This window comes from Heloderma suspectum, chromosome 4 (assembly GCF_057233095.1).
Source record: "Heloderma suspectum isolate Gila_16-S chromosome 4, 16-S_ref, whole genome shotgun sequence".
NCBI lineage: Eukaryota > Metazoa > Chordata > Lepidosauria > Squamata > Helodermatidae > Heloderma > Heloderma suspectum.
Window position 1 is genome coordinate 24364978 of NC_139461.1, and position 25213 is coordinate 24390190.

The 25213-nt window shown below is 44.0% G+C and overlaps 1 protein-coding gene and 1 long non-coding RNA gene across 7 annotated transcripts in view; one reads left to right on the forward strand and one right to left on the reverse strand.

Moving 5' to 3' along the window:
• Positions 1-1297: 1297 nt before the first annotated feature.
• On the reverse strand, positions 1298-23649 carry LOC146346627 (uncharacterized). 4 transcript variants are annotated; one of them, XR_014789991.1, is made up of 5 exons: positions 21990-23649; positions 16478-16667; positions 10651-10820; positions 9519-9581; positions 1298-1868 (listed from the first exon to the last, which is right to left on the reverse strand). It is a non-coding gene; the product is annotated as an uncharacterized LOC146346627 (long non-coding RNA). The 4 variants fall into 4 exon arrangements; XR_014789990.1 differs by lacking the exon at positions 21990-23649 and adding an exon at positions 21443-21767; XR_014789992.1 differs by lacking the exon at positions 21990-23649 and adding an exon at positions 21415-21767.
• Positions 21707-25213, forward strand: part of FAM91A1 (family with sequence similarity 91 member A1) — a 44597-nt gene continuing 41090 nt past the window's right edge. For all 3 annotated transcript variants that reach the window (XM_084848829.1, XM_084848827.1, XM_084848828.1), the window contains exon 1: positions 21707-21981. In XM_084848829.1, the coding sequence (XP_084704955.1) occupies positions 21910-21981 (72 nt within the window). In that variant the 5' untranslated portion in view covers positions 21707-21909. The remainder of the gene's footprint in view (positions 21982-25213) is intronic.

A 25213-nucleotide genomic window follows, 5' to 3' on the forward strand; every position in this document is an offset into this window, starting at 1 on the left:
ATGGAGAAAGAAAGAGAATTCCAGAAAAATGTCTATTTCTGCTTCATTGACTACACTAAAGTCAATGACTTTTGTCATTGACTTTGATTGTGTGGATCACAACAAACTATGGCAAATTCTTAAAGAGATGGGAGTACCAGACCACCTTACCTGTCTCCTGAGAAACCTGTATGAGGGTCAAGAAGCAACAGTAAGAACTGGACATGGAACAACTGATTGGTTCAAAATTGGGAAAGGAGTACGACAAGGCTGCATATTGTCGCCCTGCTTATTTAACTTATATGCAGAGTACATCATGAGAAATGCCGGGCTGGATGAATCAAAGGTTGGAATTAAGATTGCCGGGAGAATTATCAACAACCTCAGATACGCAGACAATACCACCCTAATGGCAGAAAGCGAAGAGGATCTAAAGAGCCTCTTGTTGAGGGTGAAAGTGGAGAGTGCAAAAGCTGGTTTGAAATTCAACATTAAAAAAACTAAGATCATGGCATCTGGCCCCATCATTTCCTGGCATATAGAGGGAGAAGAAATGGAAGCTGTGACAGATTTTATTTTCTTGGGCTCCAAGATCACGGCAGACGATGACTGTAGCCATGAAATTAAAAGATGCTTGCTCCTTGGGAGGAAAGCTATGGCAAACCTAGACAGCATAGTAAGAAGCAGAGACATCACCTTGTCGACAAAGGTCCGTCTAATCAAAGCTATGGTTTTCCCAGTAGTAACGTATGGCTGTGAGAACTGGACTATAAGGAAGGCTGAGCGCCGAAGAACTGATGCCTTTGAACTGTGGTGCTGGAGAAGACTCTTATGGGTCCCCTGGACTGCAAGGAGGTCAAATCAGTCAATCCTAAAGGAAATCAACCCTGACTGCTCATTGGAAGGACAGATACTGAAGCTGAAGCTCAAATATTTTGGCCACCTAATGCGAAAAGTCACTGGAAAAGACCCTGATGCTGGGAAAGATTGAAGGCAAAAGGAGAAGGGGACAGCAGAGGATGAGATGGCTGGATAGCATCACCGATGCGATATGAACTTGAGCACACTCCGGGAGAGAGCGGAGGACAGGAAGGCCTGGCGTGCTATGGTCCATGGAGTCACGAAGAGTCAGACACGACTTAATGACTGAACAAGAACAATGTATGTATGTATGTATGTATGTATGTATTCAAAGTCAGGAGTTAGCTGGTCATCCCTTTTTGACAGTCATCCCGTTGACCGGTTCCCATGAAACACACTTCATTAGAAAGCTCTTGACACACAGATTCCACAAATAATGACAGCTTTCACTACAATTCAAAATCGGGAGTTTATTTATGTCCATAAAGCTTTCTTTCTTTTCTTTTTTAAAAATTAGGCTATCTTCTACAAACAATGTACAATAAAATGTTATTTTTAATATCAAAAAAGTCAAGTATAATTAAACAAACATAATTAATTGCAAATTGGAGCAAAATGAAATATGAACACAAACAAAGTCTGGGTACACCCTTATAAGCACAGGTGCAGGCCCAGGTACAATGATATGTCAGTAAAATACAGCCTGTAAACAAATCATGAAAGGATTAAGAGGCACCTATGACATGGCCCTCGAGCCAGCTGAAGGTGAGCGCCTCTTTACTATAGCAAACAGCAGAAGGCTATCATTGAGAAGGGCCTTGATGCTGTGCATGACCCTGGTGTACAGAACAAGAGCTTTTTCACTGATGGACGCAGTGGTTGTGGCGAGACCTTTGTTGCTTTCTTTCCATCTTGTGCGGCCAAGGCAAAAGTGTGTGCCTGTTGCCTGGACTGGCTTGGTATGCATGCTTATGAAGGGTAGCCATACAGTTCACAATCAATGAAAATGTTGACCCAGTGTGCGGCTGCTGTAAAAAAAGCGAACTCCATGTTAGGCATAATTAGAAAAGGAACTGAGAATAAAACTGCCAATATCATACTACCTTTATACAAATCCATGGTGCGACCACACTTAGAAAACTGTGTACAGTTCTGGTCACCACACCTAAAAGAAGATACTGTAGAACTGGAAAAAGTGGAGAAAAGGGCAACTAAAATGATCAAGGGGCTGGAACATCCCCCCTATGAGGGAAGGTTACAACAGCTGGGATTGTGGGAAATCCAGGTGGGAGATTTAGGACAGATAAAATAAAGTACATAGCGCATAGTTAAGCTGTAGTGATGGCCACCAATTTGGATGGCTTTAAAAAGGGGTTAGATAAATACCTGGAGGAGATGGCCATCAATGGCTACTAGTCCTGATGGCTATGTGCTACCTCCGCTAAGCTTATGTACACCAGAGGCAATAAGCTCAGGTACACCAGTTTCTGGGGAACATGGGGAGGAGGGTGCTCTTGCACTCATGTCCTGCTTATGGGTTCCTGGTCGACAGCTGGTTGGCCACTGTGTGAACAGAATGCTGGACTAGGTGGACCCTTTGCCTGATCCAGCAGGGCTCTTTTTATGTTCTTATGTTCTTATCCCTGACTCATGCATTGTTAACGAGGACATTGACACTGCTGTCTACGGGGCTGACTTTAGCAAGGCAGCTATACGTGCTAATGCAGGCAAGGCCATTCTGTGTCCCAATAATGAACACTGTGACATCAACCAGATGGCACTGGACAGAATGGAAGGTGAAGGAAAGACCTACTTGAGCGCAGATGAAGTCACTGGCAATGATGCCAGGATCAATGCGCAATATCCTTTGGAGTTCCTAAATGCTCAACCCGAGCAGTTTGCCACCAAATAAATTGACTCTGAAGAAGGATGCTGTGATCATCCTGCTAAGGAACCTGGACAAGACTCAGGGTCCTGACACAGCCATGAAGCAACTGGGTGATCCTAGCCCATCTGATAAAATAGAGGGAGAAACTGTGTCCATCACCTTGAGCTTTTTGGAGAGAAGGTGGGTAATAAAGCAGTAATAATAGTTTCCCTTAAAAAAATTTTTAGAACATGTGATAATTTAAACTCAAAATGGATCCAGTTATAGAATGACTGCATCTCAAACTCATTCAACAACATTTACTATCTGGAGATGTGGTCATGGATGGATGGATGGATGCAAGAAAGAAGCAGGGAATTGGTATTTGGTGCTCATGTAGTGGCACTTACATGCATGTTGACAAATATAACTGCCTTATACTGAATCAGAGTTGGTCCATCTAGCCCAGAATTGACTTCTCTGAGTGGCAGCATTTCTCCAAGGTCTCAAACAGATGTCTCTCCCAACACCTGACTATAGGAACTTCAAAGCTTCTGGATGCTGCTGCACCTACCTTAGAACATCTTGTAAAAATCATATAACACCAATTTTAAAGGAATTACACTGGCGGCCAATACGCTTCTGGTCGGAATTCAAGGTTTTGGTGATGACATTTAAAGCCCTAAGCGGCTTGGGACCTCGAGGGAGCATCTCTCCCTATATATGCCTGACTGAGATCTACTGGAGGGACCTTCCTCTGTGTCCCACCAGTGCGAGACATACACTATAGTGGGATGTGGGACAGGGCCTTCTCTGTTGTGGCACCCCAGTTGTGGAATGCCCTCCCCTTGGAGGCCTGATTGGCGCAGACATTGGTTTCATTTTGGCGCCAAATAAAAACATGGCTTTTTACCAAAGCCTTTGTGGACTAAATGCATTCCCTAAAGTAGCACACTGTTTTAACTGTTTTATTGTTTTAGATTTTAATTGGCATTAGCTTGTTTAATGTTTAATACATTTTTAGATGTTTAAATTATTTACTGTTTTATATTGTTTAAATTGATTTTATCTGTATGCCACCCTCCAATCTTAATGATATAGGGTGGGATATAAATGTTTTAAATAAATAAATAAAATAAAATCCCAAAAGCTAGGGATAGGTGAGAATTTCGTTTCAGTTTGTTTTTGAAAAGAATTTACCAAAATTTGCAAATTTCTCCATAATCAGGACCAAAAGAACTGAAGGTTAAGAATATTCAAATCTTGGAGAAACCAAAACTGACAGATTTGTCCACCCAGGGCATTGAGTACTTTGGTCTTAAAAGTCTGGGCTTGAACTGTGGCACATTCAACCATGTTAATTAGGGTTGCCACCTCTTTTTTCTGACCGGCTCCTCATCTTTAATAGCTATTTGGCAGACAGATACATCATGGTACTGTCTATGCTGGTGTAACCCTTCTGAAGCTGCTTCCATGTCATCACCTATGGTGGGGCAAAATACCTCAGTCAGCCCAGCCAGCAGCAGGAGAAACTCCACCCAGAGGAGAAGGCCTGTGACCTGGGTTGTGTTGTTGTTTACTGAGAATTGTCTCTAATTTCACAGATTATAGGCCCAAAATGCAGTACCAGCAAGAGGATCTCTCTTCAGCACCTTTTTGGGAGAAGTGTCTTGTGGAGATTTCCCCCCGCTTGCTTTGTTGCTCTGGTGGATTACAAACACCCCTTTTGTTTGTATGCAGTGTACCCTCTTGGGGCTCCTTCACACTGAGCTTTTATCCTGTGATTGAGATTGCTCCTTCACTCAAGGCGTCTCCTGCACTAAATGCCCTTTGTTCCATTTTTAAATAGATCGCAGATAGAGCTATTAAATTACCCCCTTGAGTTCCGCTTCAGTTTCCTCTGTGAAAAAAGTAAAAGCGGCAAGAAGGGGAGTGAGATCAATGAAAGCTAATGGAAGACTCAGATACGGGGAGAAGGAGGGGGAAAGGGGAAGGGGAAAGGAGGCACGTGAAAAAGGGAGTCATTCTGATCCTGCATTTAAAACGGAAGCAGAAAACCCCATTTTAAATGCAGGATTTTAGGCTGGTGTAGAGATGCCCTTGGAGAGGTACTGAAGAAACTGGAATTGTACTGTTGTTTAATACATGTTGCAAGTTATTTTGTTTTACAAATTTGTGATAAAATATCTCTTTGAATATTTGGACTGTCTGATTTTTTTTCCGTGAAGCAACTTTATGATTTTAGAGCCGCACAGGGTAAAATATTTGAACTAATCTGTGACCTGTGTTAGCCAGTTGGCAGGGTTACATTGGGAATAGCTGTACATATTGAATTGGGCTGGGGCAGATGCCTGAGAACCTTGTTTCAGTAGTCTCTAGAAATTTAGTAATTTACTAGTAAGTCTAGTAATTTACTAAAATTCGCAAAGTTCTTCATATTCAAGCAAGAAAAAACTTGGCATTTTAAAAATGTGAATGCAGGAGAAAACAAAACTGAGAGATTCACCCCTCCCTACCAGCTTCCATCTGGTATCTATAAGATATGAACGAGCTCTAAGGCACTACAGATGAGATTCTAGGGCTGCAGTCCTAAACATACTTACTAGGAAGTAAGCCCTATTGAAGACTGGTTTCTTCCTCCTGAGTAAACATGAATAGGATTATGCTTTAGATTACTGAAGCTACATTATGAATATATGTATGTAACTGAATCTGCTCTCTTCACCTTTATTATATTTTAATAATTTCATAATTTTGCCGTCATAACATTAGCTCATGTTGTCAATCGTACATATCTGTGTGTCATATTCCTTCAGAAGCGACATAGGTAAATGATAATTACATAGAGAAGCCAGAAATAAAATCTGTGATGCCAACTGTCCATCAGGCATTCCAGAGATGGTGTGACACATTTAGAACTGCACATCCGTTGCCTGATGCAAGCATTAAATCATTGCTTTCAGCAGCCCATTTCAGGAATCGTTGCTCTCAGCAGCCCATTTCATTAACACGCAGCTGACTTTTGTAAAGATCACTCCTGTTGCTCACCAAGCTCTCCACACAAACAGTTCATACTTAAACAATGGCATTCACTACCACAGCATGGGGTGACAGCCACCAGCATGGATTAGGGCAGGAGTGGGGAACACACACAACCCCCGGAAAGGGCCAAATTCCCTCCATGGAAATTTGTCAGGAGTCGCACAATTCATGTCCATTCATGTTCTTTCCCCCTTCTCTCTCTCTCGTTTTTCTCCATGTCCCTCCCCAGCTGCCTCCCCTCCTTGGTCCTGCCCTCCCCCCATGGAAGCTTTATTTTGAAGCGGTAAGGCTTTAAAATAAAGCAGGAGTGTTGAACCTCAGACCTGCGGGCCAATTCTGGCCTGCTTGGGATCCCAATTCAGCCTTCTGGGATACCCTAGATGGCACCTTCCTCAAGCGCCACCCCCTCTCTCCTGACTGCCGATCATTTGGTGGTTTCCTGGCTTTTGCACATCTCTCCCCCTGCCCTAATTCTAAAGGGTTGAAATGCCTCTCCTCAGGCTTAGCTACTGGTAATAAGGGTTTTCAGCTAAAATGTGCCATTATTTTGGCCCCACCCACTTTTGCCTTCATCTGGTGCCCACTACAGGAATGCGGCCTTGAAGAACTTTTCCAAAACTGAATTTGGTCCTCAGACTGAAAGAAGTTCAACACTCCTGAAATAAAGCTTCCATTGGCACCAATGGATGCTTTTAAAAAGCCTAGTTACTATGCGGGGGCAGGAGCGAGGAGAGGGTACTGCAGGTCAGATGGGGATGTTAGAAAAAAAAGGAGACTCCATAACCGTTGGCGTCTCAAGTTACGTAAGAGCCCGAGTGGCGGGAAAATATAGGCGGAGCAAAAAGGGAATCATACTGACGCGCTCATGACTAACGGCTTGGTAAGCTGATAGTGACTGTTTATTGGATATTGACTTAGTGAGCCGATGTACTAACTGTTTCATTGGTTACTGGTAAGAACAATAGAAGCGATATGATATAAAGGGCTTTTGCACACGTGTCTCGGGGTCCAGACTGCTCTGCACCCGTTTTGCAAAACGTTCAATAGAATAGTGTTGGATCCACTGCTGCCTGCCTGGCATCCTTTCCTTCTAAACCGAAAGCAAGGACTTTTTATCTAACAGGGAGGTCCTGCAAGACAATCTGGAGGATCCCCACCCCTGGATTAGACAAATTCATAGAGGATAAAGCTATCAGTGGCTACTGTAGTGAGTTGGTTAACGAGCAAAAAAGTGGGGATTTGAGAATCCACCCCAGCTTCGGTTCTCCAGGCGCCCGCAGAAGCGCAGGCCCCGCTGCCTCCCCCCCGGACCTGCACTCAGGCCGCCCACAAGCTTGGCGAGTGGCCCAGACTCACCGCGATCCTGTCCGGTGAGCACCCACCATTTTCCTGCCTTTGTTGTGTGCGCACAAAGAAAGTAAAAAATGTGCATATTTAAATATGTGCAGTTTGGGGGCCAGGAAAGCTTAATACGCACAATATTAGAGGCATTATGCCTCCAAGGGGGAAAGTGCGCTACCAGCTTGGAGAACTTTTGCCAGTCCTAGGAATGACTTCAAGTCTATCTTGGGGACTCAGATAGATATATCAGCTGTGACTAGGGATACTGGAGAAATTAGGAATGGATTAAAATGAGCTCGGATTTGTAAGAATCCAGCCTGCAGAATCCGCTGCGGAGCGACCCCCTCAGGCCCTGCGGAGTCCGTGCACTTTCGGATGATTTTTTTACTTTCCCAAAATTTACGCATATAAATCCGTAGAAAAATATGTAAGTTTCTGCTAAGGAAACGTAGGGGACAATACACTAAATGTTATGTACTGGGGTAAATTATGTAAATACTTTGTTGTTGTTCAGTCGTTCAGTCGTGTCCGACTCTTCGTGTCCCCATGGACCATAGCACACCAGGCCTTCCTGACCTACGCTCTCTCCCGGAGTGTGCTGAAGACCATATTCATTGCATCGGTGATGCTATCATGTAAATACTTAAGTAACTTTTTCCATATTTTTCCACATGACAAAAAAAAATATTCGCATCCGTCTGTGGGCAGATGACGGAACGAAAGGCACCTGACAATTTGCAAAACACAGATGGAGCGGATTTTACACAGTCCATACATCCCTAGCTGTGACAGCTTCATTGGCTGATTAGAGGTATAAGCTTACTTTGCATATTTATTCTGATTCTATTTTCTATCAATAAACTGTCATCCTTTTGCAAAGGTGGCTTTGCTTCATCTTGGTAATCGAAAAGAATCTAATATGACTGACAATCTGTTGTCAGGTCTTTGAGTGGTGTTGCCTGCAGGCATCTACACTGATAGTTCTACTTACTGAAATCTTAGAATCATGAGTTACAGATTTGGAAGAGATCCGGAATCTCTTTGTAATTAGAGAAACTGGTTGTAAAGAACTTCTGAAAGGTCATTCAGACCAACTTCAAATCCATCAGTTATATCACTACATCCGTTGCCCACCCGCCAGTAATGATGGCCTAGTTAAATTTGATTTTATTATCTGCACTACTTGCAGTGCTGTTGTGCTAAATTTTGAAGGGTGGGGCCTCATCATGACAGCCCCCATAGCCGTGCCCCCAAGGAGAATCCCAAAATTCAGGCAAATCCATATCAACAAATTAGTTCTAGCAGCTTTCATCTCCATCAGGAATTGGTCTTTTATCAAACAATTGAGTTTTAATTGCCCATTCCAGACGAAGCCACCCCAAAATACTTTACATTCCAGCAGGGAACAATAGATTCCTACTGGGAAAATTAATTTCCTCCCAGCTATTGGAGCTAAACTCAGAGGGAGTTTGTTTCATAAAATTAATAAAAATGGTTGACATGCCAACTCTGCCCCCTGTGTAGGGCTCAGTGTATCAGTTTTCCCCACCCCAAGGCATACCTACACTACACAGTTATACTGTAGTTAACTTATGGTGTTCTGTAAAGAATTCTGGGGATTGTAGTTTGAGTGTGCTGGAAATTTTGTTAAAGATCCCTAATATACTCTCCCAGAACTACAATTCCCAGGACTCTGTGGGGAGAAGGAATGACTATTTAACTTAGCTTCCAACTAGAAGAGAAGCAGGAGATACATTATTAATAATGGTGCAGTAGTAAATTTTGAAGTGCAGGCACTCATCATGACAGTCTCTATAGCGACACCCCCAAGGAAAGTCTAAAAATCCATATCAACAAAACAGTTCTAGCAGTTTTCATCTCCCCAAGGTGCAGATATTTTTAAAGTGAATGTGTCTTTATTGCCCATTCCACCCCAAACACTTTCCATTACAACAGGGAACAATATGTTGCTGCTGGGAACATTCATTTCCCCCCAGTTACTGTGAGGATTCCAGCTAAACTCAGAGGGAGCAGGGAATTCTGAGAGGGGTGGGAGATGACGTCAGTATCCCTGCTAATAAAAAATGTCCCGGCACTGCATCCCTACAATCCCTGGCTCCACTACACCACTGATTATTTGGATTGTTTTTATAAATAGCTGAAAAATATTGCTATGTTTTCCCCGCAGGCCCCTTATTTTCCTCATGCCATTACTTGGGAAGAGCTAAGCTTTGGAAGAAAAAACAACATTTAAACAATTATTACACAGCAAACATAGACCTACAAGTAGAAATGTATCTGTAGTTACTAGCAATATAAGCAATTCACAACGGATTAGCCAAATGGTTAAACCTTATCGATAGATTACAAAGCTGCTTGTGGCAATAAACTGCCAATGGAACACCTCCCAAGGTGCTGTAGTCCATACCATGTGACCTGAAGAAGATTTTGGAGCACATTTTTTAAACGTTCCCCAGCTCAGGCGAGAAACCTGCAGGTGAGAAAATAAGATGAAATAAGATTAACATAATGCTCTTCTTGAGAATGGGAGCTTTATGCCATCCTCAGGAAAAACTGCACTTTTTTTGACACAGTTGTAGCTTTCATAAAGAGAACATGGGAAAATGTTCTCACTTGTGCTTGATTGCAGATGGCCCAAATAACCTCAGATGCCATCTGCTCAAAGGCACCAGGCACTGTGAAAAACAATACAAATTTGGGAGGGAGGGAGATTAATTGTAATCTTTCCCTCCATGTATTGCTTCTAGAGTACACCATTCCATCCAGCTTTATAATGTTCAGTTATGTGGGGAAGCTGGTAATATCAGCTAATACAGACTTCCTGCTACCTGCAGCCCTCCAGATGTTTTGGACCACAGCTCCCAACATCCCCAACCTGCATGGCTTTAGATCACCCAGGTGGATGCCTGGCTTTCAGACTAAATTTTCCCACTTTTGATTGCAAAGCTGTAAATTACAACTATGGTCATCTACATCTGCCTTTTTAGTAGCCGCATGCATGCCTTCTTTCAGATAACGTCAAATAGAAACCCATAAGGGAATGTGCGGAGGGAAGAAGAGGGGGGAACAGCCTCTTTTCATTCCTTTAATCTCACCTCTGTTTTTATGTTGATTATATATGTATATATGTAACTTATATATATGTAAGTCCATATATGTAACTTAACCATATAAGTCCATATATGTAACTTAACAGGTTTGTTAATACAAGCCTGCAGCCGGGCTTTTGCTTAGCAAGGGATTGGTGCGATTGGGTTGTGCTTAAGTGAACAGCACACAGCTAATTTACTATGCCTGAATACAACAAGTCTCCTCAATAACAAACATGAAGCAAGCAGAGAGGATGCTGCTCTGTTGATTAGGCAGGAGCAGAAGCCCAAGTCCCTTGACTTTATACTAGGACCGACCAATCTAGAGGCTTCATACTGCTCGCCAATCCTAGTGTCCAATATTGCATCCTACAATCCCCTTCTCTGCCTGAAGAGGGCTCTGCAAGATCACAAACAGTCCTATATAAGTTCACTACGTTAAGCGCTAACCTCCATCCATGAGTTTGTGGTTCAAGCCCTTGAGTATCTGACACTAAGGGAGGCAAATGATAATATATTCCTCTGGAACAAACTTGTGGTTTGTTTGGTTTTCTGCACCATTTAGCAAGCATCTAAGTGCATCTCCTAGTTTAACATTTGCCTTTTCACTCCAAGCAGACCTGGGGGAAGGAAAACAATTAAAACTTCAGAAAATATGCACACGACACCATTCTGTTTTCTTCTGTCTACAGATTGCATAGTATTGGCTTGTCTCTAGTGCATGTAGGATTGTACTAACTGTGTTTGGCTGAGGGCATTCCCAGAACCCTTGTGATTAAGACACTTTTAGGCTGATCCATGGTTCAATTAAACTGTGCTCTCTACGTGTGTGTCAGGGGGGATTCTTTTTATACACTGATCAATTACTTAGGGATATTTGAGAATGTACTAGGAACCAGCCTCTGCGCAGTAGGATGGATTAGATTAATATAAGTCCCAAGCTGCCCATTCAGTTCTTTTTAATTAAATCGTACACACAAACAACACATCTCAAAGAGTGCCCAGAGAGAACGTGGCTCTTATTTTGAAAGGTGGGTTCATCCTTTATCTAGAGTTCAGTTTAGACCCAGGGTGGGCAGTCTTCATACTTGCAGGTCTACTTTGTTTTCTACTGGAACCTCACCATCAACCAGAGCTTGGTGCAAAAGACGTATTAATCTGTTGCAGCAAAAACAAAGAATCTTGAGTCACCTTAGAGAGTAACATCGATATTATGGCATAAGCTTTCATAGACCAGACACTACTTCATACATCAGTTGAAGTGGGCTCTTGTTGTTGTTGTTCAGTCGTTCAGTCGTGTCCGACTCTTCGTGACCCCATGGACCATAGCACGCCAGGCTTTCCTGTCCTGCGCTCTCTCCCGGAGCGTGCTCAAGTTCATATTCATTGCATCGGTGATGCTATCTAGCCATCTCATCCCTTCTCCTTTTGCCTTCAGTCTTTCCCAGCATCAGGGTCTTTTCCAGGAAGTTTTCTCTTCGCATTAGGTGGCCAAAATATTGGAGCTTCACCTTCATTATCTGTCCTTCCAATGAGCACTCAGGGTTGATTTCCTTTAGGATGGACTGAATTGACCTCCTTGCAGTCCAGGGGACTCGTAGGAGTCTTCTCCAGCACCACAGTTCGAAAGCATCAATTCTTCGGCGCTCAGCCTTCCTTATAGTCCAGCTCTCACATCCATACATTACTACTGGGAAAACCATAGCTTTGATTAGACGGACCTTTGTCGGCAAGGTGATGTCTCTGCTTCTTACTATGCTGTCTAGGTTGGCCATAGCTTTCCTCCCAAGGAGCAAGCGTCTTTTAATTTCATGGCTACAGTCACCGTCTGCGGTGATCTTGGAGCCCAAGAAAGTAAAATCTGTCACTGCTTCCATTTCTTCCCCTTCTATATGCCAGGAAGTGATGGGGCCAGATGCCATGATCTTAGTTTTTTTAATGTTGAGTTTCAAACCAGCTTTTGCACTCTCCTCTTTCACCCTCAACAAGAGGCTCTTTAGATCCTCTTCGCTTTCTGCCATTAGGGTGGTATCGTCTGCATATCGGAGGTTGTTGATAATTCTCCCAGCAATCTTAATTCCGACCTCTGATTCATCCAACCCGGCATTTCTCATGATGTACTCTGCATATAAGTTAAATAAGCAGGGTGACAATATGCAGCCTTGTCGTACTCCTTTCCCAATTTTGAACCACTCGGTTGTTCCATGTCTGGTTCTTACTGTTGCTTCTTGACCCTCGTACAGGTTTCTCAGGAGACAGGTAAGGTGGTCTGGTACTCCCATCACTTTACGAATTTGCCACAGTTTGTTGTGATCCACACAATCAAAGGCTTTAGCGTAGTCAATGAAGCAGAAATAGACGTTTTTCTGGAATTCTCTTGCTTTCTCCATGATGCAGCGAATGTTGGCGATTTGATCTCTAGTTCCTCTGCCTCTTCGAAACCCAGCTTGTACTTCTGGTAGTTCTCGGTTCGCATACTGCTGAAGCCTAGCTTGTAGGATTTTGAGCATCACCTTGCTGGCATGTGAAATGAGCGCAATGGTGCGGTAGTTTGAACACTCTTTGGCGTTGCCCTTCTTTGGAATTGGAATGTAAACTGACCTTTTCCAGTCTTGTGGCCACTGTTGAGTGTTCCAGATTTGTTGGCATATTGAATGCAGCACTTTAACAGCATCATCTTTTAGGATTTTAAATAGCTCGGCTGGAATACTGTCATCTCCGCTAGCTTTATTGTTACTAATGCTTCCTAAGGCCCACTTGACTTCACTCTCTAGGATGTCCGGCTCAAGTTCAGTGACCGCACTATCGTGGCTATCAGGGACATTCAGATCTTTCCTGTATAGTTCTTCTGTGTATTCTTGCCACCTCTTCTTAATCTCATCTGCTTCTGTTAGGTCCCTGCCTTCTTTGTACTTTATCATGCCCATCTTTGCACAAAACGTTCCCTTGAGATCTCCGATTTTCTTGAAGAGATCTCTAGTCTTTCCCATTCTGTTGTTTTCCTCGATTTCTTTGCATTGTTCACTTAAGAAGGCCTTCTTGTCTCTCCTTGCTATTCTCTGGAACTCTGCATTCAGTTGGGTATATCTTCCCCTTTCTCCCTTGCTTTTCGCTTCCCTTCTTTCGTGAGCTACTTGTAAAGCCTCATCAGACAGCCACTTTGCTTTCTTGCATTTCTTTTTCTTTGGGATGGATTTCGTTGCTGCCTCCTGAACAATGTTACGGACCTCCGTCCATAGTTCCTCAGGCACTCCACTGTATATTCATCAGGGATATGATTTAGGTCATACCTGAACGGTTTAGTGGTTTACCCGACGTTCTTCAATTTAAGCCGAAATTTTGCAAGAAGCAGCTCATGATCTGAGCCACAGTCAGCTCCAGGTCTTGTTTTTACTGACTGTATGGAGCTTCTCCATCTTTGGCTGCAAAGGACATAATCAATCTGATTTCGATATTGACCATCTGGTGATGTCCATGTGTAGAGTCGCCTCTTGTGCTGTTGGAAAAGAGTGTTTGCTATGATCAGCATGTTCTCTTGGCAAAACTCTATTAGCTTTTGTCCTGCTTCATTTTGTACACCAAGGCCATGCCTGCCTGTTATCCCGGTGATTTCTTGACTTCCTACTTTAGCATTCCAATCCCCTATGATGAAGAGGATGTCTTGTTGTAGGTCTTCATAGAACTGATCAACCTCAGCTTCTTCGGCCTCAGTGGTTGGGGCATAGACTTGAATTACTGTGATGTTGAATGGTTTGCCTTGGATTCGTACTGAGATCATTCTATCATTTTTAAGATTGTACCCCAGTACTGCTTTTCCCACCCTTTTGTTGACTATGAGTGCTACTCCATTTCTTCTAAGGGATTCTTGCCCACAATAGTAGATATGATGGTCACCTGAATTAAATTCGCCCATGCCTGTCCATTTTAGTTCGCTGATTCCCAAGATGTCGATGTTCAATCTTGCCATCTCATGTTTGACCACCTCCAGCTTACCTTGATTCATTGATCTGACATTCCAGGTTCCTAAACAATATTGTTCTTTACAGCATTGGATTTTCTTTTCACCACCAGACACATCCACAGCTGAGTGTCCTTTCGGGTTTGGCCCAGCCGCTTCACTCTTTCTGGCACTACTTGGAAATACCCTCTGCTCTTCCCCAGTAGCATATTGGACACCTTCCGACCTGAGGGGCTCATCTTCCGGCGTCATATCTTTTAGCCTTGTGATACGTTCCATGGGGTTTTCTTGGCAAGAATACTGGAGTGGGTTGCCATTTCCTTCTCCAGTGGACCACATTTTGTCAGAACTCTCTGCCATGACCTGTCCGTCTTGGGTGGCCCTGCACGGCATAGCTTATGGCTTCACTGAGTTACGCAAGCCCCTTCGCCACAACAAGGCAGTGATCCATGAAGGGGGAAGTGGGCTCTAGTCCACATAAACTCACTTTTAATGCCACTTTTAATTAGTTGGATTACTGCTGTTGTTTGGGATTGGACTATGGAAAGTGAAGAAAATCAAGGTATCTCAAATAAGAAGAAAGTATAATTTGTCTTGGAAGGAAGAGTACTGAAAGAATTTGGCAGAGGCAAACCTCTTCTATGTCACACTTCCTAGATTGTCTCAAGGACTGTGGCTACTGTTGCTGGGAAATGTGACATCCAGAAGCACCCTTAGACAGGCATTTAGGAGGTAGGGTTGCATGCCATCATATTTTAATTAAGGAAATCAAAGAACAGCCAGTGTGGTGTAGTGGTTAGAGAGTTGGACTAGGACTTGGGAGACCCAGGTTCAGGTCTCTGCTTGGCCATGAAGCTCGCTGGGTGACTTTGGGCCAGTCACTGACTCTCAGCCGAACCTACCTCACAGGGTTGTTGTGAGGATAAAATGGAGAGGAGGGGGAATCATGTAAGCCACCTTGGGTTCCTTTGAGGGGAAAAAGGAGGGAAATAATGGTAATAATAGCAATAATATAAGGAGTATGTTTTCTAAGCAGATTTAGGCATCATTTTGATATCATTTTTTGATACAGAATTATTACAGGCTGTTTCTGTATGGTAATTTTAGAATGCAGCTTATTGTTCTTTGCTTAGAACTCTTCTGGGACCAGAAAAGGCTATAAATCTTAATAAGCAAATACTCCCCCATTCTTGACACCATCATGCTTACAGCCCACTCAAAACCTATTTTCAGCGTACAATTTTCAAGGGGGATTGGAGCTGAGGAGGGGAGGGTTAACGCTCCCCTCCTCATAGGCTGCCACCCCACCCCCAGTAGTTTCCCCAGCATGGCAATTATGCTGAGAAAAGCAAAACAAAAGCCTTTTTCTATTGGTTTGGGATGATTTGAAGCAGGGTGTAACTTAACTGAAGAATTAATTTTATTTCTGATGATTTAGATGAGAAATTAATCAGCTGGCTTTGCCTTCTGGGGAACTGAAATAAATCCTCATCATTATTTCTAAATTTAAATACATAGATATAAATTAGCATATGACAATTTCTATTTTATTTAAGGGTTTTTTTACATTATTATTTTTAACTGGGAGGCTGGCATGCTGCAAAGCAAAAGGCTGCCTTCCAGCATCATCTTTATTTAAGTTAAAAACAGAGGGTTTGTGTTCTAGAGCTCAGCACACACACACCCCCAACTCTGCCTTGTACTTAGGTTCTTGAGCAATTCTCAGTAGTATGCCTTCTAGGAAATGTGCCCATTAACCCAAAAAGTTGGGGACCCCTGTCTGAACGCATCCCACAACAATAGTCCTATTCACAGAAACCTGAAAGTAACCCATAACAATGTCACATTGTCCCAAGACTCCCAACCAAAGCACTCTCATGACTATGCCATCCATGCACCGGCTGGTCAGCAAAGGGATATAATTGAAAAAGATGTCTGCAGAAGATGCTCCAGACGCAGGAAACTCTTGCTACTCAGAGGGTTGCCGGAGCATTTTTTTGAAAGTTTGGCAAGCCCTTATCCATGCTGGCTTTTATCCATGACACATAAAATACCTGCCCAACTTTAGGCAGGTATTGTGTCTCTGTGGTGGTGAGGGGGATGGGAAGGGATATTGTTTGTTTTTAAAAATGTAGATTTTAATATTGTTTTGGCATGTTTTAAAGGATGTTATGCTTTGGCCTTTATTTTGTTGTGGTTTCATTGTTTGGTTTCGAATTGTACATTGCTTTGAGGGCCTGGTGGCCAGAACAGTTATTCATAAATACTTTTAAATAATAATAATAATAATAATAATAATAATAATATATAATAACACACCACGGCTTTCTTCACACAGAACTTTTATCCTGTGATTGAGATTACTCCTTCACGGAAGTTTGTGGGCTCTCTACATGACACTATGACCCTCCAGGGCGTCTCCTGCACTAAATGCCCTTCGTTTCATTTTTAAATAGATTGCAGATAATGAGCTCTCAAATTACTCCATTGTGTTCCGCTTGAGTTCCCTCTGTGAAAAGAGGAAAAGCGACAAGAAAAGGAGTGAAATCAATGAAAGTTAATGGAAGACTCAGATATGGGAAGGAGGGGGAAAGGGGAAGGGGGAAAGGAAGCACGTGTAAAGGGAGTCTGTTGTGATCCTGCATTTAAAACGGAAGCAGAAAGCCCTGTTTTAAATGCAGGATTTTAGGCTGGTGTAGAGATGCCCCGTAACAGGAGGCACCATTTATTTATTTACAACATTTATATTCCGCTTCACATCTAAACAGATTTTGGAGTGGTGAACAATAAGAGATAAAATAATAAAAAGATAAAAAGACTAAAACACCATATCAACATTCTTTTTAAAAACAGAGAACCAATTAAAAATGGGGCTGGTTATTCAAGGAAGGCTTCCTGAAATAGAGCTGTTTTCAGGAGGCACCAGAAACAACCCAGTGTTGGCACTTGCCTGACCTCCAGAGGCAGGGAGTTCTATAGAAATGGGGCCACACACTGAAGCTCTTCTCCGGGTGGACTCCAGTTGGGTCATAGGTTCATGTGGAACCATCATGAGCATGATGGCCTCAGTGACTGGGCAGGCTGGTAAGGGAGAAGGTGCTCTCTCAGGTATCCTAGTCCCAAGTTGTTTAGGGCTTTGTACACTAGTAACAAAACCTTAAACCTGGCCCAGTAGCGAATACCATACAGAATCATCACCACTATTAAAACATCAGCAGAAAATAATACCTGAAAATAACACCTGATAGACCACCTCTCCCAGCATTAACCTACCCATACACTATGCTCATTGTCTAAGGCCCTCCTCCAGGTGCCTCTTCTGAGGGAGTCTTGGAGGGTGGCAAAAAGGGAGAGTTCCTTCTCCGTGGTGGCCCCCCAATTTGGAATGAACTTCCCAGTGAAGCCTGGCTGGTGTCAACATTGTTATCTTTTTGGTGCCAGGTTAAGACTTTCCCCTACTCCGGGGCATTTGGCAGCATATGATAGGTTTTTAATCAGGTCATAGGATATTGTTTGCATATGTGTGTGTATGTCTGTCTGCTCTGTTTATATGTTTGTAGCTAAACTGTTTTTATATTATGCATAGTACTGTATTTAAGGTTTTTAATCTTTGTAAACCATCCAGGCAAAACTGAAGTACTTTGGCCACATAATGAGAAGACAAGATACCCTGCAGAAGATGCTGATGCTAGGGAAAGTGGAAGGCAAAAGGAAGAGGGGCTGACCAAGGGCAAGGTGGATGGATGATATTCTGGAGGTGATGGACTCGACCTTGGGAGAGCTAGGGGTGGCGACGGCCGACAGGAAGCTCTGGCGTGGGCTGGTCCATGAAGTCACGAAGAGTCGGAAGCGACTGACCGAATAAACAACAACACAAACCATCCAGAGAGCTTTGGCTATTGGGTGGTACAGAAATATAATAAATGAAATGAATAACGACAAACCACTGGCAAAAGAGATTAAAACAATACTGGCAGATCTCATCCAAAAGCCCTCCTAAACAAAAAGGAAGGCCATACAAGAACAGGCAAGACAAACCTCCCTCTATAGCTACTGAGAAAGCGCTCTCCACTGGTCCCAACTAAAAAGACCATCTAGGATGATATGCCTCTATAAGAGTGCATATTTAGTCTGGGGTTTTGTCTGGTTGGGATTCCCTAGATTTTCACCCTGGGAGATATGTGTAATTTAAAACCCAGTTGCAATCTAGGCATGCAGGATAAGGCTGAGTTGGAAATCTGAACGTAAATGGGCAAGATGGGAATATAGGAAGCTGCCTTATACTGAATCAGACCATAGGTCCATCTAGGCCAGTATTGTCAGCACTGACTGGCAGCAATGGCTCTCCAGGGTTTCAGACAGGAGTTTTTCCAGCCCTACCTGAAGATGCTGGAGACCAAACTTGGGACCTTCTGTATGCAAAACAGATGCTCTACCATAGAGCTACAAGTCCCTCCCTTTGTCAGCAACAGTGTCTGTGACCACTGCACACACTGCTTACGGTACACCACCACTTTCTTCAGGAATGAAGTGTGATGTCTCTGGACAGGCCATCTCAATTATATAGCAGTTGCAGAGTATTAGAAGAGCAAATGGCTGACACCTGCAGGTGGAAAAGAAAATTCCAGATACAGACTATTTAAAAATATATAGAAAAGCAAGCATGACTGATGTTATTGTGGGTTGACCAAGACACAATGTTTTAATGATTTGTGAATAGCGTGTCAACAGTGGGCGTTTGAGGGCCAAATTAGACAATATGCTATTCACACAATTTGAAAGTATGTGAATGGCTTTAAAAAACTAAATTGTTGTTGTTTATTCGGTCAGTCGCTTCCGACTCTTCATGACTTCATGGACCAGCCCACACCAGAGCTTCCTGTCCGCCATCGCCACCCCCAGCTCCCCCCCAAAAAACTAAATACAAGGTGGAAAAGAGCCCCTGGCATGGGAGGGATGTAAGGAGGGCTTTAAGCCTTTATCCCCTGCTGTAGTCATTTTCTGGATCACTGTCCTGCTATTTGCATTGAAAGTAAAGCTTCCATTGGCGCCAATATTACAGACAGTTTGTACTATCTTCATTGAAGCTCCCTGTTCCTTTGAAAAATACATTTTAAATTCAATATAGTTTTTATTCCATCTGGTCATCAGTATTTATGCCTTGTCAATGTTGTATTTCTAAAGTGGTAGCAATTATACGTGCAGTAAACAATTATTATTAAATGAAAACATTCAAAGAAGTTAGCGAGCAACCTCAGCCAATTTCCTTAAAGGTAGTTCTACAAAGAAATAAGACTGTTCCAGAGTAAATGAGTGGTAAATAGCTATGAAAACAAAAGGATACAAAGACACAAGAAGCAACACATTAATAATCAAATATATGAAGCCATGGGAAAGATTAAACCCACTATTTATTTTAAAGAAATCCAACTAACCCCCAAATCCATCTTTTATTTTGAAATTTACCATTGCTATAACCTAGAAGGAAGAATAACAATGCTTTAAAAACTTTCAGAGAGCTTGCCCTGTTGTAGCAACAAAGAGCCTTGTGGCACCTTAAAGACTTACAGTATGATCCTATGCATATCTGCTCAGAAGTCTGAGTTCAGGATTTAAACCAGGGGGGCGCAAAATGTGGCCCTCCAGACCTTTTTGGGCCTACAATTCCCATCAGCCCTCACCATTGGCTATGCTGGCTATGGCTGATGAGAGTTGTGGACCAAACCATCAGACTATGGAATTTGTTTCCACAAATGCCCACCAATTTAGACAACTTTAAAGCGGATTAGACAAATTTATGGAGGATAAGGCGATCCATGGCTACTACAGCCTTCCCCAACTTGGTGACCTGTAGATGTATTGGACTACAACTCCCATCATTCTCAGCCAGCATGGCCATTTGGTGAGGCCTGCCTGACACCAGCATTGTTTTATTTTCAGTGCCAGGTCAAGACTTCTACTTCCAGGCATTTGAAGGCATGTGATGGGTTTTTAACGTATCCATTGTTTTGGTTATGGTCTGTACTGATGTTTTAGTTGTTTTATTATGTTTTGGTATTTTTCAGCTATTTTATAATTTGTACGTTTTAATAATTTTGTTGTAAGTCACCTTGGGTCTTTTTTAAGCAAAAGGCATCTAAAAAATTCAATAAATAAAAATAGTAATTATGATGGTTATATTTCCAGGATCAGAGGCAGTATGTTTCTCAGTACCAGTTGCTGGTGAACACAAGCAGGAGTGCTTGTGTCATTTCCACTGTGGAAACAGGATGCTGGACAAAAGGGCCTTGGCTCTTATGTTGGGCTAACTCCCAGGTAAATAGGTATAGATTGTAGCCTTACAGATTTATTATGGGCTGCATAAGCTTTCTTGGACACAAGCCCTTTTCATCAGACACAGGGAGAGGGGAAGCAGGGTCATTCCACCTGCCCTGTTGAAAGACATTGAGGGCTCCACCAGCCATCATTCCAGCAGGCTGAACAGTGCAGGGATGGGTAACTTCTTTGGTCCTCCAGGATGATTTCTAATTTTGGGGAATCTCTCTATTTTTGCCCAATCTGCTGTCTTCTTGCTTCCTTCTTAGGGCTTTGGCAGTGCAGAGATGAGGTAGGCAGTGTGTGTCTGGGGGTGGCGGGGGATCATGGTTAGGGGCTGGGGAAGGCACATAAGGGGTCTAAGTGGGGAGTGCAAGTGGGTCTTGGTGGGCATCCTCAGGGCGACCCTTGGTACAGAGGGAGATCAGAGGCGCGAAGGAACGCCATTTTAACAGCCCTGCTAAAAGATCACTTGCTTTTTCCATTTTCCTTCCCCATCCTTTTTTTTCCTTTTGCGTTGCTCCTTTTTTGAGATTGTAAGCCTGTAGGCAAGAACTATCTTGCTTTACTGATTGAAGGTAAGCTACTGCGACTTTTTGGCTCAGGAAATGGATAAAAAGGGCACAATCCTATGCATGTTTATACAGGAAAAAAAAAAGTCTTACAACTCCCAGCATCCAGGACTTTTCCTGGACTTTTTTCTGTCTAAACATGCATCGGAGTGCACCCTCTATAATAAAGAAACGTCCCCCTCAACAGGCGGTTATATATATATATCTTTATTATATGAAATAACATTTAAGTGGCACACAGCATGTATTCTGAACACGGAAGACCAAGCAAGCTACCGGGCCAAACTAGCCGCGCTGTAATTCCACAAGCAGACAAGCCAGCGCATCCGCCCCAAGGGAGCACTTAGGCCCCGCCCCGGTTGCTCTTACGTCACAAGCGAAAGGGCCCGCTCCTTACAAAGCATCACGGGATTTGTAGTTTCACGCAGCCGATGACGCGCCTACACTTCGAGGCTTTAAAAGAGGCAGAGGGTCTTTTCGGAAAACCGTTTGTTTGCCCGAAAAAAGGTGTTCCACAGGACCCGAAGAACTCGCCGCCTATAAAGAGCAGACGCCGCCGCGGCTCAACGGCGCCCTCCCAGAGGGGCCGCCCCCCCCCCCGCGGCAGAGGCGGCGTTTCCCCACGCACGCCCCCTGCTCCACGCGCCAGAATCGGAAGTGACGTTACGGGGGCGGGTCCCCGGCCTCCGTAACGCGGAAGCGCGCTGTGAGGGAGGGAGCGAAGTCCCGGTTTGGCTGCTGCGTCGGGTCGTGGCTGGTCCGCGCCTCGCTTCGGGTCCGGGGCTGAGGCGGCTGTGACGAGGGCCGGGGCCGCCCGCCCGCCCCTCACGCCCGCCCTCTCCGCCCCACCGCGGGGTGCCTGCCATGAATGTGGACGTGGAGTTCCACATTCGCCACAACTACCCCTGGGCCCGCCTCCCCGCCAGCGTCAAGCAGGTACTGACCGACCGACCGACCGACCCCTCCCGGCACCTGCGAACAGCAGCGCCCCCGTGAACTGGCCCCTCCGGCCACTCGCACCCCAGGGACGGATGGAGCGCTCCCTCGCGCGCAGCCTGTCGCCGGTGTCAGGCAGTTCCTGAAGTGCCTGTTGCGCCGCCTTTCCGGGCGTGGCGGAGAGCAGCCTCCCCCAACCCGGCGCTCTCCAGATGGGTTAGACTACAACTCCCATGCTGGCTGGGGTGGGTGTGCTGGGAGTTGTAGTCCAACACCTGGAGGGCGCCGGGTTGGGGGAGGCTGATGCAGAGCCCTGCCCCTCCCAGGCACCTTCCTCCTCTTGCCTCTCGAATATCAGGACCGGCCTTCTACCCACTTACCTGGGAGTAATCTACTCAAGTGTAACTTACTTCTGAGTAGGCAGTCTCAGGATTGCCCTGAACGTCAGCGTTTCTTCTCAAACTTGTTGAACTCTACTGCCGCCTCTCTGTATAAATTACCTTCTGGGGCCAGCCAACCATGTGTTTCCTGTCGGTAGTTCATAGATCATAGGATCATAGTGGGCTTACAGCCTGTTATGACTGGTGTAGTCCAGTCTTCCTCACCCTGCTGCCCTCTGGATGTTTGGGATTACAACTCCCATGAGTCCCAGCAAGCACTGCCAATGGTAAATCCAACTCTCCGGATGAGAATCGTAGTCCAACTCTTGAGGGCTCCAGGTTGGAGAAGGCTGGTGTAGCCTGATGCCATTGTGCCAATTTATATACTCCTTTGCTTTGTAAAGTCCCATTTCCATCCTTAGTCCAAAGATTTCAGGGTAGCGTATATGCTGCCCCTCTGCCACCAATTTTATCTTCACAGCAGCCCTGTGGAGTAGGCTAGGCTGTGAGGGATGGTGAGTGGCCCAAGGCCATCCCATGAGCTTCATGGTGAGTGGGGAACTGAAGATGGGTCTCCCCAGCATGAGGACAATGCTAACCACTACACCACACTGGCTCTCATTGCAAGAGAGTCTTATGAATGTATGAGGCTGTCATATAGTACAGAGTATTGGCCCATCTATCCTTGTATCTTCCACTCTTATTGGCAGTGGCTCCCCATATAATTCCCAGCCTTGCTGCTGGAGATCATTTAAACTTGACATGCCAATGACTGTACATGTAACCTGTGTGCAAAGCCCTCGCCCCGCCATTGAGATACAGGGTACCTGAATTCACAACTTTTGGCTGGAATTGTCAGCATTCACAGGTTACTGTCAGTCCAGTGCTGATTGCTCTTGGCACCCGTGCTCTCTTACCATCCTCTGTCCAACAGAAATGAATTCCAACCCATGAGCTTAGAATTGTATTACTGCTTGCCGCTAGATAGGTATGCCTGTAATGTTTTTGGTAGCAGTTCCTTTTTGGCCAAATTGTACATAATTGCCTTTAGCAGCTGATAACTTTAAATGATTTCACACAGTATCACATGCCTACTGTGTATGTGCCACTATTTTAATCACATGTTTCTTCCCTGCCAGCATCAGTTGCATACTGACATTAAGCAAAGTACAGATAGGCAGTGTGGTGTATGAAAATCCTGTGACACCTGGTGAATGCCTGATGTTCTGTAAGAAATGCTGTCTACTCACAAAACAGCACCTTTGCTGATCACAAGTTCTGTGCAAGTTCTGTTAAGAAAAAAAAAAGATACTAAGAACACTAAGGGCGCAATCCTATGCATGTTTAGACAGAGAAAAGGCCTACAACTCCCAGCATGCCCCAGCCAGTATGGGGCATGCTGGGAGCTGTAGGCCTTTTCTCTGCCTAAACATGCATAGGATTGCGCCCTAATTGTATGTAAGTAATAGGTAGTAGGAGTGCTGTGTTGATGGGTTTTGGTTAACTGAGAAAGCACCACTGATATGTATGTAAATCAGACTGAATTAATCTAACAGTCAGTTGTTGGTCTAGGCCATGCTGCTAGATGAAACTCATGTTTAGGGTAATTCAACTTTTTTTGTTCCTAACATTTTAACTTTCAGTGTTCAACTTTCAGCGAGACTGAATTATAAATTTACTTATTAGACTGAGGGTCAGCAACTTGTTCAACACTCCTTACTGGAAATTCCTATCACTGCATGTTTCAGGTGTATCACTGTAACTACAGCTGCTAGGATTTCTTTCTTTCATGTGACACCTGGAATTTTGAGCATTTAAGTCCCTGAGCTGCACAACAGAGACCAGGAGCAGTTAATGACCCACAGCCGGCAAGTACCAGCCTTCCCCCAATGTCAGGCAAAAAACCTGTTATCCATCCAAGCTGCATCAAAACACTGCACATTCTTAGTCCTTGCCTGGAGCTTGCCAGTTGCATGAACCAACTGCTATAGGCAGAATTCAACTGTTAACAGCCATTAGCAAATGCTGGAAAAAACCATTTGCAGTGGCTTGCTAGTAGCAGGATCCAGCACCCTGGCAGTGGGCTGCTAAAGGCTTAACCATAGTTCAGTGTTACAAAATGAGCCTAAGCAAGCCTTGACCTCACATGTTTCATCCTCGGAGGAGTTCAGTAGCTTTTGCTTCCATCTTAGATTGATCACAGTTTGCTGTGTTGTCCAAACTTACAGACTCATTAATCTTAACTATGGCTTGTTTAAACAAGCCAACTTCAAACCATAGTTTAAGAAGCTGTTTGTTTCCACAAGCCATAGTTAAAATTAACCACAGTTTACAGTTTGGACATAATGCTAAACTGTGGTTAATGTAAAATGGAAGTGGAAGCTCCCAGTTTCCATGCAGCCATGCAGGAGGGAATGTGCAAGCCAAGGCTTGCTGCAGCTTGTCCTCGTAACACTAAACCAGGACAGTGGCTGGATGCTACCAGCAGGCCACAAATAAGGAGCTAGCACACACAGTATTTTCAGGCCCTTTTCCTGCAGCTGCCATCTGATCAAAGGATGTATGAATCAGTTCTAACAATTGTTTTTTTCTGGACAAAAACCTCAGACTGTTTTTTAACCTCTCTATGATTTTATAACAACTTTTTAGGCCAATCTGTGTATTAAAATTGCAGCCCTAACAAATGTATTGCCCCAGCCATGGGTGTTGAACTATTAGGTTAGAAGTGCCAAGATAGTGATAAATCAGACTCAAAGGTTTGCTTACAAGGAGACTATTGAGTAACTTAGAGCACACAGGTGTACCCAATGGTTGGATCAGACAGCTTCTCTGAACCCCGAGCCACTGGGTAC